General features: G+C 31.3%; 1 protein-coding gene and 1 long non-coding RNA gene across 2 annotated transcripts; both read left to right on the top strand.

The window, feature by feature from the left end:
• Positions 1 to 4,293: 4,293 nt before the first annotated feature.
• LOC120117429 (ruBisCO large subunit-binding protein subunit alpha-like) lies at positions 4,294 to 7,489 on the top strand. The gene is made up of 8 exons (XM_039137718.1): positions 4,294 to 4,470; positions 4,631 to 4,814; positions 5,206 to 5,327; positions 5,451 to 5,658; positions 5,766 to 5,911; positions 6,041 to 6,347; positions 6,443 to 6,894; positions 7,060 to 7,489. The coding sequence occupies exons 1-8, from the start codon at positions 4,417 to 4,419 to the stop codon at positions 7,351 to 7,353; spliced, it is 1,767 nt and encodes a 588-aa protein (XP_038993649.1). The 5' UTR covers positions 4,294 to 4,416; the 3' UTR covers positions 7,354 to 7,489.
• Positions 7,490 to 12,988: 5,499 nt separating this feature from the next.
• LOC120117475 lies at positions 12,989 to 13,889 on the top strand. The gene is made up of 3 exons (XR_005515632.1): positions 12,989 to 13,145; positions 13,363 to 13,473; positions 13,641 to 13,889. It is a non-coding gene; the product is annotated as an uncharacterized LOC120117475 (long non-coding RNA).
• The last annotated feature ends 1,860 nt before the right edge of the window (positions 13,890 to 15,749 follow it).

Here is a 15,749-nt window from a genome sequence, read left to right as displayed (position 1 = left end):
GTATGAGTTATAATCACATAATTACATAAATTTGCATTTAACCTAATTAATTATTTTTAGTTATTTTATAAATCTCTAAATAGATTTATTTATTAAATGTTAAAAATAAAATTATATCGTAATTTAAATATTAGTGAGTTTGAGACTGTATCAAGCTTGGGAGTTCTTTAGTTTGTTGAAAGTTCAAGAAACAGAACACAATAGCAAGGTCATCAGCAAAAGCTGAATATAGAGATATGACTGTTGCTATGGCGGAATTGAAGTACCAATAACCTTATGGCGTGATAGTCAGGCAGCCTTGCAGGTCGCTGCAAATCGAGTTTACCACAAACGAACTGAACACATCGAGATTGAGTGTCATTTTACACAAGAGAAGATTCAGAGAGGTGTTGTGCAGACGCTGCATGCACCAATGAAAGATCAGCAAGCATATATCTTTACTAAAGATTTGGGAGTTGCTCAACATGAATACATGTTATCCAAGTTGGGAGTGAAAGACATATGACTCACCAACTTGAGGGGGGATGTTGAGGTAGTTAAGTTGTTATAGGGGGTTATACGGTTAGCTTGTAAGTTTGTATATAAAAAGTATATTGGTTTGTGATAGGGGGAAGTGTGATTGTTGGTGAATGAAGAGAAATACTTGAGAGTTCTCGAAATTATACAAGGAAAGGAGAGGTAGAGGGAACCAAAGTAGTCGCAGACGGTGACATTATTGAATGTTTACGGTAGGATTTATTTGTGAGTTTCTATTTGTTTGCAGAGGATGAGGAAAAATATGGTGTTTCAGTGGTGCTAACCATGACGGAGTGGAGGGGGAAGCCAAGTTAAGTGACAGTGATGGTGGTTTCATGGCCCAAAGTTTTTAGTGTGAGGTTGAAACTTTGCAAGTTAAGTGAAAAACATGACAGTAATATGAATATTAATAAGAATTATCTGAATGATGATTCGTAATAATTTAGAGGTGAAATTAAATATCAATTTTTTATTAAAATTATATGTTATTAAATTATTGAGAATTGATATTTAGAGGATTGATTTATTACAAATCGATAATGTTAGTGATTGTAATATAATTTTTAAATTTTAGATGTAAAAAAAATTAATCTAAATATTAGTGACTATTTATGTAGTTTACCTCTAAAAAAATGATAAATAACTATTTTATAATATAAATATATTTATTAAATTAAAATATTTTTTAATATAATGTTATTTATAAAATTATTTAAACTAATATTCACTCTCGTATAATTAATGTATTGTTTTTTAGAAAATGTAATAAAATATTATACTTTTAATAATAACAAATAAATAATAAAAATTACTTAAAATTTGTAATTAAAAAAATACAAACGATAGTTTTATATTAGGTTTAATATAAAAAAGTTGTTCAAATTATATCTCTTTTCTCATTTGGCTGAATAATATTTTTAGGTGTCTAAATTTATGAACGTTACCGGTTTAAGTGTCCTGACCATATCGACCGTTAGAAAGTTTATTAAGTAACACTTATCCTATTTATATAATTTAATTTTTTAAAAAAAACTTAAAAATAATATTATATTTATAAAAAATCCTAATTTCTTTAAAATTACAAAAAAATCTAAAGTCATCTCTAAAATCTCTAACCATAACCTTATCATCTCCTTTGCTGGCCACATCCACCATTATCGTTGTTGTTCTTGATCTCTCTTTTGTCGATCGTCGTCACGCTTGCTGTCGAGATTGTCGGTTTGCATGGGAGTCACAATTTTTCCCTGTGTTGTTTGTCAGGTGGCTATTCATCTGGGGGAGATTTGGTCGGGTGACGGTTTAGTCAACGTCAACAGTTACAAAATGTGATGACCGACATGGGTATATAGATTAGAATTAGAGTTTTTAAATTTTTTTTTAGATTTGAGAAAATTGGGTTTTAAATTATAATTTTAAGTTTTTTTTTTATTTTAAATAAAAGTTTTAAAATTATATAAATACTACACATGTCATTTCTTTTTTAATGGTTGTTACTGTTGAGACATTTAAATAGAACGTTCGTAAAATTAAACACCTTCATTGACCGAAAAATTGTATGCACCAAAAATGAAAAAAGTTACGGTTTAAGCATTTTTTTTATAATTCAATTTTATTACCCAACGAATCAAGAATTGCTACAAAAAATAACCGACCACAAAAATCATATGTACACCATACTTACAAAACAAAAGATCGGTTAATCAATACCCCAAGAATTACATAGGAAAGTATTGATACTATCAGGCATATTAATATTTACCCCCCTCATTTTGATAGAAATAGAATCTTTGATGCAAGCAAAAAGGTCTTCAGCAGTCCTTGTACATCCTCGAAAAATTCGTCTATTACGTTCCTTTCATAGTACATAGATTTTGGCACACCATGCAATCTTTAAAATGATTGAGATAAGAGATTTACCTTTCCAGATATTGCTTGCCCATGTGATCATATCTTCCTAGGTTGAGATTGGTTTCTTTAACCCATTATGAAGCAATATTGAATCCCATAAATTAGCAGCCATTGGACATTCAAAGAATAGGTGAGATCGAGTTTCCATCATTCCGTTGCAAAGCACACAATTCCCCAAGGTGGTAATCCCCATTTGCAAAAGTCGATCCCGGTAGGAAGTCGATTAAGCATTTTTTTAGATACACCTTTATGGTATAGTAATTAGAAAATAGTTGGAAATTGAGAAAAATAAATATAATTTTATTAACTAACATGTTACATTTTCAAATTAATGGTTCAATAATCAAATATAATAAATTGATAACCTATATGATTGTAATATATATATATATATATATTAAAATTATTATTTAAATAAGATAAATTAAAAATAAAATAATATTAAATATTTTTTATAATTATTATATATTTTTTAAAATTATTATTAAATAAGATAAAATAAAAATAAAATAATATTAATTTTTTTTTATAATTATGTTGATAGTTTTAGTGTTGAACTATGTTTTGATATAACAATTTATGGCAAAATATTTTTGGACTTGAATTGATTTTTTTCAAAGTTTTCAAAAATATTTCAAAGTCCATTTAAGTTGGAATTGAGCACAATTTTTTTTATAAATAGTACTATATTGTATGAATAGTACCGATACTGTATGAATAGTTCGATATTGTGTGAACATTGATGAACAGTACTGATGCTAAAAAACATCGAATGCAAAATGAGTACCGATACTGCTACAGTAGTATCAATACTGCTATAGTAATATCAAGCCCAACGGTTAAAAATTCAAATATTATAAAGGTAGTACTGATACTCATTTAAGGAGTACCGATACTGTTATTAGTATATGTTAATTTTGAGCTTCTGCAAATCCCAACATTTAGTGATTATGTTATTAGTATATGTTAATTTTGGATTCAAATTTTATTAGTTTTACAATTAATATAATTTTTATTATTAAATAATAATTTAATACGATGTTTATTTATTGTCCAAACTTGATTAATATCCGTAGAAATGATTATAAGGGTGCGTTTGGTTTCCAGAATATAAGATTACAAACGGGAATAAGATTACCGGAGGGAATAAGATTACTGGAATGTTGTATTTTGTGTTTGGTTCGTTTAGCAGGTATGTAAGATTATAATATTTGGTTAAAGAAATAAAAGATTATTGGAATGTATATTTTACCAAATTGTCCTTATTATATATTTATTTTTTTAACAAGTTGAATTCTACTATAATTAATTTATATATTTTCTTTAAAAAATTTAAATTCATAAAATTTATATATATATATATATATATATTACAAAATTGAAAAGATAAATAGGTTTAATGAAAGGGTAAAATTTTATTTTAACCCATGAACTTCATATGAAATTATAATTATGAATTTTTTTTTTGTAAATCTAAAATAGTTTAAAGATAAATTTATAATTTAACCTTCGTAGATTTTTTTATTCAACGACCGAAGAAAGATATTTTTGAAAAAAAAATTTATAAAGACATTTTAATTCAAAACACCGATAATTCAATAATACCTAAAAAATATTCACATTCCAATAATATACTTTCAAAATATCCCAATAATATACTTTCAAAATATCCAAATAGGGAAGGACAGTCCATTTCCTAATAATGTGAGATGAGAACCAAACCCCCGCTAAAATAAAATAAGGGCAAATTGGGCGATTGAGAGGCAAGACATTAAACTAAGGCCAAAAGACTCGTAGGTTATACAAAATGGCAGAACGTTCTGGAACATTTAACTCTTAGGGAGTATTAAAGAAGACCAACCCTAGTTTCGTAAACGCCTTCATTCTTACTCTGCTATCTGCTAGCCTCCTTATCCACTCCCAAAGCTCTCAAACAAAAACGCCCTCTTTTCCTTTGTTACTTTAGTTTTCCTTTTCGGTCACCATAGCAAAATGGCCTCTGCAAATGCTCTTTCTTCGGCTTCTGTTCTTTGCTCTACCAACCAGGTAATTTCCTTTATTGCCTTCATTTCATTTCCTCCTCTTTTTAGTTGTAAAAGCAGTCTTTATTTGAACTATGGATTGAGTTCTTTTTTTGCATATGGGTAGTGAAAGAAACGATTCAAGTTTGGCTTTTTGGAGTTTATTAATGAGTGTTGAATTGCAGGGAAGCTTGAGGAGGAAGGGAAATCAGAGGCAGAACCAAAGGCTAAACCATAGGCAAGGAAACAACCGATTTGCTGTGAGGGCTTGTGCCAAGGAAATTGCTTTTGACCAGCGTTCAAGAGCTGCAATGCAGGCAGGAATTGATAAGCTCGCTGATGCTGTTGGCCTTACTCTTGGTCCTAGGGGTAACTTCTATTTTCTATCTTCTCCATTTGTTTGTTCCTTTAGTGTTAGGATTTATTTATGTTTTAATGTTGGAAGATTTCGTATTGGCTCTTGAGTCTATTTCCCCGTAAAAGAAGAGGCAAAAACTTATTCATGTTGTATTTAATGTCACAAATAACAATTGCTTTACTTTTTCCTGGTTTAGAAAGTATAAAGTTCATACATTGACTGGGTGATTTGTTTATCGCGTCCGCTTGTAGACAGCTATAGTTCTGCAATACTTTGTAATGTATGGCTTGTGTTCTTAATGCTTCGACACTTTTTTTATCATTTTGCGTTTTTTTAGTATTTCAACATATTTTGATGGATGGTCTCAATTACATTAACTACAATATGTTTGTTATTCTAAAGGGAGGAATGTTGTTTTGGATGAATATGGAAGCCCAAAGGTAGTTAACGATGGGGTGACAATAGCTAGAGCTATTGAGCTTCCTAATGCCATGGAAAATGCTGGTGCAGCTCTTATCAGAGAGGTTGGTCGGCACTTGTTTTTATTGTTGTTCTCCTGATTATATGTTCTGTTAAGCCTTTCTTCTGACCAAAACATGGTCATTCACATTGACATTATTTGTTTGTTCTTTGGCTGTGGGATGAAGGTTGCGAGCAAAACGAATGACTCTGCAGGTGACGGGACAACTACGGCAGCTGTTCTTGCACGGGAAATAATCAAACTTGGGCTTTTGAGTGTTACCTCTGGTGCAAACCCAGTCTCCGTGAAAAGGGGTATTGATAAAACTGTACAAAGTTTGGTCGAAGAGCTAGAAAAGAAGGCCAGGCCTGTTAAGGGCCGTGATGATATCAAAGGTATGCTGCAGAAAATTGATTATATTCTGTAATTATCCAGTCTGCCTCTGGCAGAGAGATTCCATTTTTAATTTTTTAAGTGCAATACTGATGCTTTTACCTTTCAGCTGTGGCTTCCATTTCTGCTGGAAATGATGACCTTATTGGAACTATGGTTGCTGATGCAATTGACAAAGTTGGTCCTGATGGTGTATTGTCCATTGAGTCATCGTCCTCATTTGAGACCACTGTGGATGTTGAGGAAGGAATGGAGGTATGCTATGCTTTAAGTTTCCAACCCTCTGATTTTTACCATTTAAAAGAGAACTGACCCATATGTTTTGGTGGCAGTAAAAATCCGGTTATTCTAATTATTGCTGCTTCTTTTCCTGTCGTCTTGCAGATTGATAGAGGTTACATCTCACCACAGTTTGTAACAAATCCCGAAAAGTTAATTTGTGAGTTTGAGAATGCAAGAGTGCTAGTAACTGATCAAAAGATTTCAGCTATAAAGGACATAATTCCCTTGCTGGAGAAGACTACTCAGTTAAGATCTCCTTTGCTAATAATTGCTGAGGACGTCACTGGAGAGGCTCTGGCCACCCTTGTGGTAAACAAACTGCGAGGCATCCTAAACGTTGCAGCCATTAAAGCTCCTGGTTTTGGTGAAAGGAGAAAAGCTCTCCTTCAAGATATTGCCATTGTGACTGGTATATAAACTATTGTTGAATTCCGTCATTATTGTTAGTATTATTGGAACATTAAATTGTGGAATTTAGCATTTGTTTCATTATCTAAACTGTAGGTGCTGAGTTCCAAGCTAGTGATATGGGTTTGCTGGTTGAGAACACATCTGTTGAGCAGCTTGGTATTGCCAGAAAAGTGACCATTACTAAGGATTCAACCCAACTAATTGCTGAGGCTGCTTCAAAGGATGAAATACAAGCTAGGGTGGCACAATTGAAGAAAGAGCTAGCTGAGACAGATTCTATTTACGACTCAGAGAAATTGGCTGAAAGGATTGCTAAACTATCTGGTGGTGTTGCGGTCATTAAGGTTGGGGCTGCCACAGAGACTGAACTTGAGGATCGTAAGCTACGTATTGAAGATGCCAAGAATGCTACCTTTGCTGCCATAGAGGAAGGGATTGTGCCTGGTGGTGGTGCTGCCTTAGTTCATCTCTCAACATGTGTTCCTGCAATTAAGGACAAGCTAGAAGAGGCTGATGAACGCATTGGAGCTGATATTGTGCAGAAGGTAAGTTTGTAAAATGATGGAGGTTGATTTGATTATTTGGAAACTCTGTTTTAACTAGGGACTATATATGGAGATGTCATGAATGTAAATATGCATTCAGTGTGAGACTAAAATGTTGCATCTGGATCTGACATGTATGGATTGATTCATTATGTTCCCGTGCAGGCTATTGTGGCACCTGCCTCGTTGATTGCTCAAAATGCAGGTATGGAAGGTGAAGTTGTGGTCGAGAAGGTGAAGAACAGTGAATGGGAGATTGGTTACAATGCAATGACCGACACGTATGAGAACTTGCTGGAGGCTGGAGTTATTGACCCGGCAAAGGTGACAAGATGTGCGCTGCAGAACTCAGCTTCAGTTGCAGGAATGGTCCTTACAACTCAGGCCATTGTTGTCGAGAAACCCAAGCCTAAGGCTCCTGTTGCTGCTGGACCTGCAGAAGGTAGTCTTATGGTTTAAGTTCTAGGAGAAGTTTTTCCATAGATGAAAAACAATATTTGTGCGGTAAATCAGTAGAAAATGCAAGATGAAACAAGGTTGTGTCTTTTTTTTTTGAATGGATTAATAAAAAATGTGGTATTAAGCGCATTGTAACCTTGGAATATTAAACTATGTTGATAGACATTGCATTAAGAAAAAAATGTGGCATGTGTGGTACCATTTCCATTTTACCAAATGGAAGAAATACCAACACAAGAAGCTTAGAATTCCATTAAAGATTTCTGATTCTATTTAGTAAAATGTGAGATGATTCCAAATGTCCAATTCTGTAAGGCCCAACGTCTGCACGTGAGTAGTCTTTATACCGTTGAAATATTATTACCAAATCCTCTCATTCTGCTACTTTTGATTTTTTTTGCCCGAGAAGAATTAGAACATTTAGATTTTTTTATATATATTTATGCTTTTTTTTCGCTTTAACTTGGATCAAATTGACTGAAAAATTATGCAATTTACATTGGTAATTTTATTTTACGGTAGTCTAATATAAGGTTAAGAAAATACGTTATTGGAAATATTAATAATTTTTTAATATTTCCGGTTGAAAGTTACTTAAAATGTTATTTTTCTATCGAAAATATTAATTTTACTACCTAAAATGAATATTTTTTATATTAATATTTTCATTAAAAAAACATTTTAGATAGCGATCGATATTAATATTTTTAATAAAAAAATAATATTTTAAGTAGCGTTCTATCAAAAATATTAAAAATTATTAATATTTTCGATAGCTTATTTTTTAACTTTTATATTATTATGCTACTTTTCCTAAAACATCCCCATTTGCATGCCATGCCAACGGGCATTCATAATCCCATATTGCCTTGGCTCTTGTGTCGTATCCAATGCCTCCTAACTGCTCCAATCAGGGCTCGGATGCATTCAATATCATTTCTTAAATTTAATATTATTTTAATACAGTTGCTCGAATTTAAATTATTTAAAGAAAATAATATTTCTTTTTACTAATGAGGTCACTTAATCAATTTAATATTGTGTTAATTTTGTATGTTATAATTGGAGGAATTTTTAGGGGCTAAAGCAAAAACTTACTAATTTTCATTATAGAATATAATTAAGTCTATCAAATCTTTATTTGATTAGTATCATATTATCGCAATAATTTAAGTCTTTGTTTGACGATTTGTTTAAAAAATATAATCAACATAAGTTATTTTATAGTTTTTTCATAAAAAAACATATAAGGATCTACTCATTATCTAATTTAGAATATTTTTTTATAGATTTTACTTTACTTTATTTAAAAGTATATTATCTTTTAAAATTTTATATCTATTGAATGTTTTAACTATATATCCAACATTTAATTTTGAATAATATCCAAAAAAATTATGATTTAAATTCATTACTTATTTTTTTCAACACCACATTTTGTAATTTATCAATCAAACAAATTCAATGAAATGTGAATTGAAATGCGTTAAAATACAAAATATTTTATTACTTATTTAATTTAAGATTTAGAAGGATTGATAGGTAGTTTAGATCTTAGAGATATCCACAAAGCATTATTATTGTGGAATCAAATGTTGAATGTAAGTAGTTTTATAATCATTTTCAAATTGTATGTTTAAAATATGGCTGTTTGAAATGATCAAATCTTGACAAAAGGAGATTCTCTCCGTTTTATCTTTCTTTTCAGCTAAAACGACTCTTTATCAAGTGAAGTAGTTATTTTGATACACAATTTTCTCTAAACTTAATTCAATATTTATCCAATCTAAATGATTATTTAATTATACTTTATCGTATTTAATGTTAGAAAAAAATGTTAATCCGAGATAATAATAATAATAATAATAATAATAAATATTATTATATAATCGAACGAAGCAAAATAAATAAGGAGTTAAAATAGAGGAAAGTGATTTGTTTACCCGTATGTAGACACTGAATAGGATGAGTAGAGTAAGATAAATTGAAGAAGGATTTTTGTTGAGGCCTGTATGAACAATTTCCTTAAGACATATTTGTCCTCTCCTAGGTGCTTTGAGTAACGTTGGACGTCAGTCTCCCAGAATACAACAACAAACGATCACAACAGTAAGCACAATCGTAGTGATCAGTCGAACACAATCATGCCTTTCTTTATCATCGAAAAGAACGAATTTAGAAGGAATTTTCTAAGTGTTTTCTAATTCAACACTGTGAATTGTGTCTTGTAACTTATGTTGTGTTGTGTCTTAGAATTGTGCCTCAAGTAACCTATATATAAGGAGAGGAAATGGATTGAATGGTTAAGTCCTTTAGATGAAAGGATTTAATCTTTTCATGAAGAGAATTGTTAAATAGGTATGATTGAATGGATCCAACTTTAAACTAAAAAATAAGTCCATTCACTAAGGTACATGACTTATTATAATAAGTCCATTCACTAAGGTACATGACTTATTATAATAAGTCTATTCACCAAGTGACATGACTTATTATAAATAACATCAATTTTATTCAATTAAACTATTAATTTTTCCAACAATCCCCCATATGAATGAAATTGATGATTTCAAACATTAACTCGATATGGTGATAGATTTTACGTTTGATATTTGCATAGGATAGGTAGGTGTTCCCATTTGAACCTTCCATTGTGAAAATATGTTTACCTTACTGACTGTCCAGTAGACATGATGTCTTTGAACTGTCCTGACGTTGGTGTAAGCAATGACATACCTCACACAAATATCTCACTGACAAGAATTTGGTTCTCATGGTTATATACATATAGTCATGGACATCTCTTGGTTCTGCAAGAGTTTAGAGAACTATGCCCCAATAGTCTCTTTGAAGCGGCTCCACTTCACTCTCACATAGGTGACTTATGTTGTTCGGCTCGCCGAAACACATAGTGGTCAGTAAAAGCATTGCTTAACCTTTTCCACATTTTAGTCATTGTTTTCATCATAAGAATGAACTTGGGATAAAGACCCCTACAGTGACCTCACAAGGCCTATGCAAGTAGGTTGTCCCATTGAACCTAGATCTTGGGATCTCTAGTCAACTAGGTTGGGTTTTCCTTCACATAGCGCCTTAAATATTATTGGGCTTTAGTCACATTCCTTTCGATGTTTATCAACTTGATCTATATTCAACTCATTGTTTAGCGGATCTACAATGTTATATTTTGATCTTACAAAATCAATATAGATAAATCTAGTTGAGATCAATTGTTTATGATATTATGTCGATGATGTATGTGTCTTGATTTACCATTATACTTATACAAGGCCCCCTACACTTTGATGTAGTTGTAGGAAAGTTTTCTACATTTCCATAACTCATATGGTGTCTCGCCTATTTTCTTGTAAGTTACCTTATTTAAAGGTAATTTGCTAATAAAATAGCTTCCTCCACATGTTCTCTGACAACTCAGAGCATGGCCAAATGTCATTCATAATATGGTGTATCTAACAATCCATTCAAGATGTAATTCCGAAATAGAAACTTAGAATGGTTTCAAGCTTTAATGACAACAATGTCTATCTCATCCTCTCTATGAATAAGAGATTATCTTATATTTGATCATATTCAGCATGATTAAATATAGCATCTTATGTCGCTATGTCTTGAAATTTTATCCATGAATTTCACACGCTTCTCTTGTGGCTCACAACCACTGATATCGTTAAATTTTATTCAAAGTCTGAATAGGAATCAACCTTTCAAATCACGAGTTAGGTGAATCAGTGAGGTTACCATTGTTTCGTTTAAAACACGTAACCAAAATTTGTAAATATTCCAACAATAAATTGAAATTTAATTCAATTCATTTTACCATTTGTTTCTGTTGAACAACAAAATTTAATTAAAAATTAAAATTATAAAAAAGTGTAACAATGTTGTTACCTCCAAACGATTTTGTATTAAATGCATTTACAAAACTATGAGATTTTGTATTAATATAAAATGTGTATGGTGTTAAATTTATGTGTGGTCTTAATTATACAATAATAGACGCAAGTAAATTAAGGGAAAAATGTATTCGAAGTGAACCTTTCGTAGTTTGATGCGATGATATGTATTTGCATTTAGAATAGGTAAATGACACGAGGTTTTGATAAAAGTGTTAAATGCGTAACTTGATCTAATCATATTAGTTAATTGATAAGCAATTTGGCTCATCTAAGCATAAAAGTTCTTTGTTTAATAATTTCATCTGTTTCTATTGTAGGTTTATGGAATAAGCTTGTTGTACAATTCAAAGATGACATTGAATTTATTTGATCTTTGGCAATCATGAATCGTCGAGTAGAACAATGATTTTAACACATCGAGGTGTCAAACTCACCACTAGATGTGATGTTCGTGAATAGAAGAAATGTATCCCACATTGCTCGTGTAAATGATATATCCGCCGTTTAAATATATAATTAGGGTGTTTGGTTTATGAAATTTAAGATTATCAGTTGGAATAAAATATTATCAGGGAATAGGATTACTGGGAATGTTGTATTTTGTGTTTGGTTGGTTTAGCAGGAATGTAAGATTATCGTGTTTGGTTAAAGGAATAAAAGATTATTGGAATGTATATTTGACCAAATTATCCTTATTATATATTTGTATAATATTACAAATTGTAAAATATTTATATATTTTCTTTAAAAAATTAAATTCATAATATTTATATAATTTTTTTTACAAAATTAAAAATATAAAAAATATTTAATGAAAGGGTAAAAAAAATTTTAACCCATGAACTTCATATAAAATTTTAATTATAGACTTTTTTTTATAAATCTAAAATAATTTAAGGATAAATTTGTAATTTAACCTTCGTAAAATTTTTATTATTTAATGACAGAAGAATGATATTTTAAAAAAAATAAAAATTTAAGTGCATTTTAGTCCAAAACGCCGGTAATATTACAATAACTAAGGGAATGAATGTAATGACATTCTTGATAATATACCTTAAAAAATTTACTATTGATAATAAAATATTACCAAAAATAAAATTTAAACGAACCAAACATGAAAATATGAGATTCTCATCCCTCAAGGGATATGAAGTCCGCCAGGTGGAGTAACGTCTGCTTATAACTCAAGTGGGGGGTTTTGATGTGATTGAACACTTGATTGATTCACTGAGTCGGGCTTATGGTATCTTGCTTCTAGCCTGTCCGTTCCAAGATAAGAGTGACTCATTGAAATTTGTGTGAAGGCATAGTTCTCTTGAGTCCTAGAGCAGAAGGCACAGCGTCAGGCTGATTTCACAGAGCAGCGATAACTTCCTTTTCTTGGCTGTGGAAGGATAACAGGCTGAAGCAGTCTAGGTCCAAAATGGCTCCGTGGGCCGTTCTTAGTTGAACCACCACATTTTTGGTTCCTCATTATTTAAATTATAAATTTATGTTTATATTTTCATAATTTAAAATACTTTCTAAAAGTACATTGACCAATCTAATAAGAAAATCATAGCTTAGTTAATTCAGTTTTTTGTCTATTAGAGCCTCAGCCCTCATGGACTGAAAATCAAGCAGCCCAAAGCCCCATTATATTAAAAGCTTTTTCGTTTTTCTCATTGTTTAAAAAAGGTTTTTTTTTTCTCCTTTTTTGATTGATTAGAAAAAACTAATTTGGAAATAAGAGTGAAATCCGGGAAATGAACAACCGGATTTCTTAGCGGCAATTTGATTCCTTCTGCTTCATCCGATGTGATAGAGGCAGATTTGATATATGTAAATGCAGTGAAAGCCCAAGCAGTCGTTGTTTGCGACAACGGCACCGGCGTAATTCATTTTTCTCTTCTCTTCAAATATAGTTTCAATCATACTTACTCTCTCTGCATGAAATTGCTTTCTAATAAATTACTCAAATCACTTGATTACCTACTTTAAGATAAAATCTAGTCATTAGACAGCTTGATTTCCAAGCTTCCTCTTTCTTTTTTTAAGTTTCATTTTCTTTCAGTTTACTTGACTATATCTGTTTAATGTTCGGTTGCAGTACGTAAAATGTGGTTTCGCCGGAGAAAATTTTCCAACATCGGTGTTTCCGTGCGTGTTAGGGAGACCTATGTTACGGTACGAGGAATCTCTCATGTAACAAGAGTTGAAGGTCTGAAATTGTTTCTTATAATTTTGCTTTTTCTTTTCCTTATTTCAAAATTTTGGAATTCAAAGATCGTGTCAATTTTTTTTAGATTTGGCAGCTGTAAGTTTTTTGGAGTATAGCTTAGATTTACTGATTTTTTTCTTCATTTTCATATTTTGAACTTTGGTTAGGATATTGTTGTTGGAGAAGCATGTGCTGATTTGAGACATCAATTGGATATATCATATCCGGTTACTAATGGAATTGTGCAGAATTGGGATGATATGTACCATGTTTGGGATCACGCCTTCTACAATGAATTAAAGGTCTTCTTGCCTTTTTTTTTTTTTGGTTTGGGCCTCATTCATGCTATTTATTTATTGTATTGGTCTTGATTATGTTTTATGTTGTTTGTAAGCAGATTAATCCTACTGAATGCAAGATATAATCTCAATGTACATATATTATACAACAAATATTGAATGGTCACACAAACTTTTTTAATTTTTTGATCAATATTATAAATTCATTGCCAACCAATCTCGAACTATCAACATGTGGGCTCAAGGTGCACCTCCATAAAGGACAAAGGTGTGCTCCGATGCGGTTCAAGTTGTGCAACATAGGGTGCAACCACAAAATATAAAATTTGGTGGACAACACATCATGGAGTTCCACGCCACCAAGTTTCGAACAATCATTTGATAGAACAATTTCTCTATCTTTGATCGAAATTCTCCAAGTCACCATTAGTTAAAAAAAAATTCATGCGGAGACCGAATATTATATGGCACTTGCATCACTGTGTTCAAAATTAATGCTCTTGAAAAACAAATATGATTTTCATGCAAGTAGGTGTTAGAGTATGCCCAAAGACCAATCATATGATGATTGTAATAATACTTTTATTTACCGATTTTATTGAATAAAGGCATTGCCGCTATTATTTTCATATATATATATATATATATATGTGTGTGTGTGTGTGTGTGTGTGTGTGTGTGTTTAACATAAACTGGAAGATAATAAAGTCCATATGATGACATAATTGTTATTATTAAAAGATCCCTAGTCAAGTATTATTATGGGCATGGACAATAATAATACGCTTAAGACTAACATATTATTGATTGATGACAACGAGTTGTCATTGACATAGAGATGTCAGAATTGATACATGATTATATTGTTAGAGAACAATGTATTCGATTGACCGACCATGAGCATATGTCTTGGATTATTATGTGACAGTCATAACATTGCTCATGATGATGACTATATGTATGATCCTCAGACTTGAGATCAATACTATCCAACATATATTGTTGTATGTTTTGATGCAGCTAAACAAGCTCTGTAATTGGTTTCTCTATAAAGACTGTTATTGAATATATCTCAATATATGTAGTAGGTGCGTATGATTAAGATAGGATTTGTCCTTCCTACATAATAGGAAATATATCACAGGCCACTTGATTGAGTAAGACTAGAAACGCATGGCCATGCTCAAATAAGTTGACATGAGATATCATTAACTATTCGTTAATTACAGTCTACTCTAGATATCAAGAAACAATAGATGGGCTATACAAGTGTGACTATTCCAAGACTTGTGCATATCCTAGATATAAAGGAAATAAGGATGTAATACATAAAATAGTTAATCACCAAGATGATATGTTGAATCATATTTTCTTGTAACTTAGGTGACAATGATATATTGCTAGATGTCACTCATTGTATGTAATATTAGAATTGTTCTAATAATTACTGCTAACGTTACAAGAACCTACAAGGTCACACCCTAGGATTGAAACGAGCAAAGATGTACAATGATATATATCTAGAGTTAATTAAATATATGTTTTAATAATCCCAAATATTTAATTTCAATTAATTAAATATAGATTTAATTAATTTGAAATAATAAAATCCCTAATATGATTAGGGTAACTTGGATATAAAATAATTATTAAATTCCAATTAATTAAATATAGATTTCATTAATTTGAAATAATAAAACCCTAATATGATTAGGGTAACTTGGCTATAAAAGGGTGTGTTAGGTCTAGTAGCCGTTTTAGAACACACACACAAAACCTTCAACCGTTTTTCTCTCAAAAATGTTTTGGGGAAGAAAAATATTGCTCTCAATCGGGTGAACTGAGTAGAGGCTGAGACGTGATTTCGTGGAGGCTTACGAATCGAACCGATCTACACCACCAGTATTCATTGTTGTCCTTGTTGTTTTTCAAGGAACCCGCTGTAAGTATTCGCATCCTTTCCTCCCGATTTCAGTT

The sequence above is a fragment of the Hibiscus syriacus genome, unplaced genomic scaffold (genome assembly GCF_006381635.1).
Source record: "Hibiscus syriacus cultivar Baekdansim isolate YM2019G1 unplaced genomic scaffold, ASM638163v2 tig00110319_pilon, whole genome shotgun sequence".
NCBI classification, from domain to species: domain Eukaryota; kingdom Viridiplantae; phylum Streptophyta; class Magnoliopsida; order Malvales; family Malvaceae; genus Hibiscus; species Hibiscus syriacus.
This window is presented reverse-complemented; position numbering and strand designations above follow the sequence as displayed.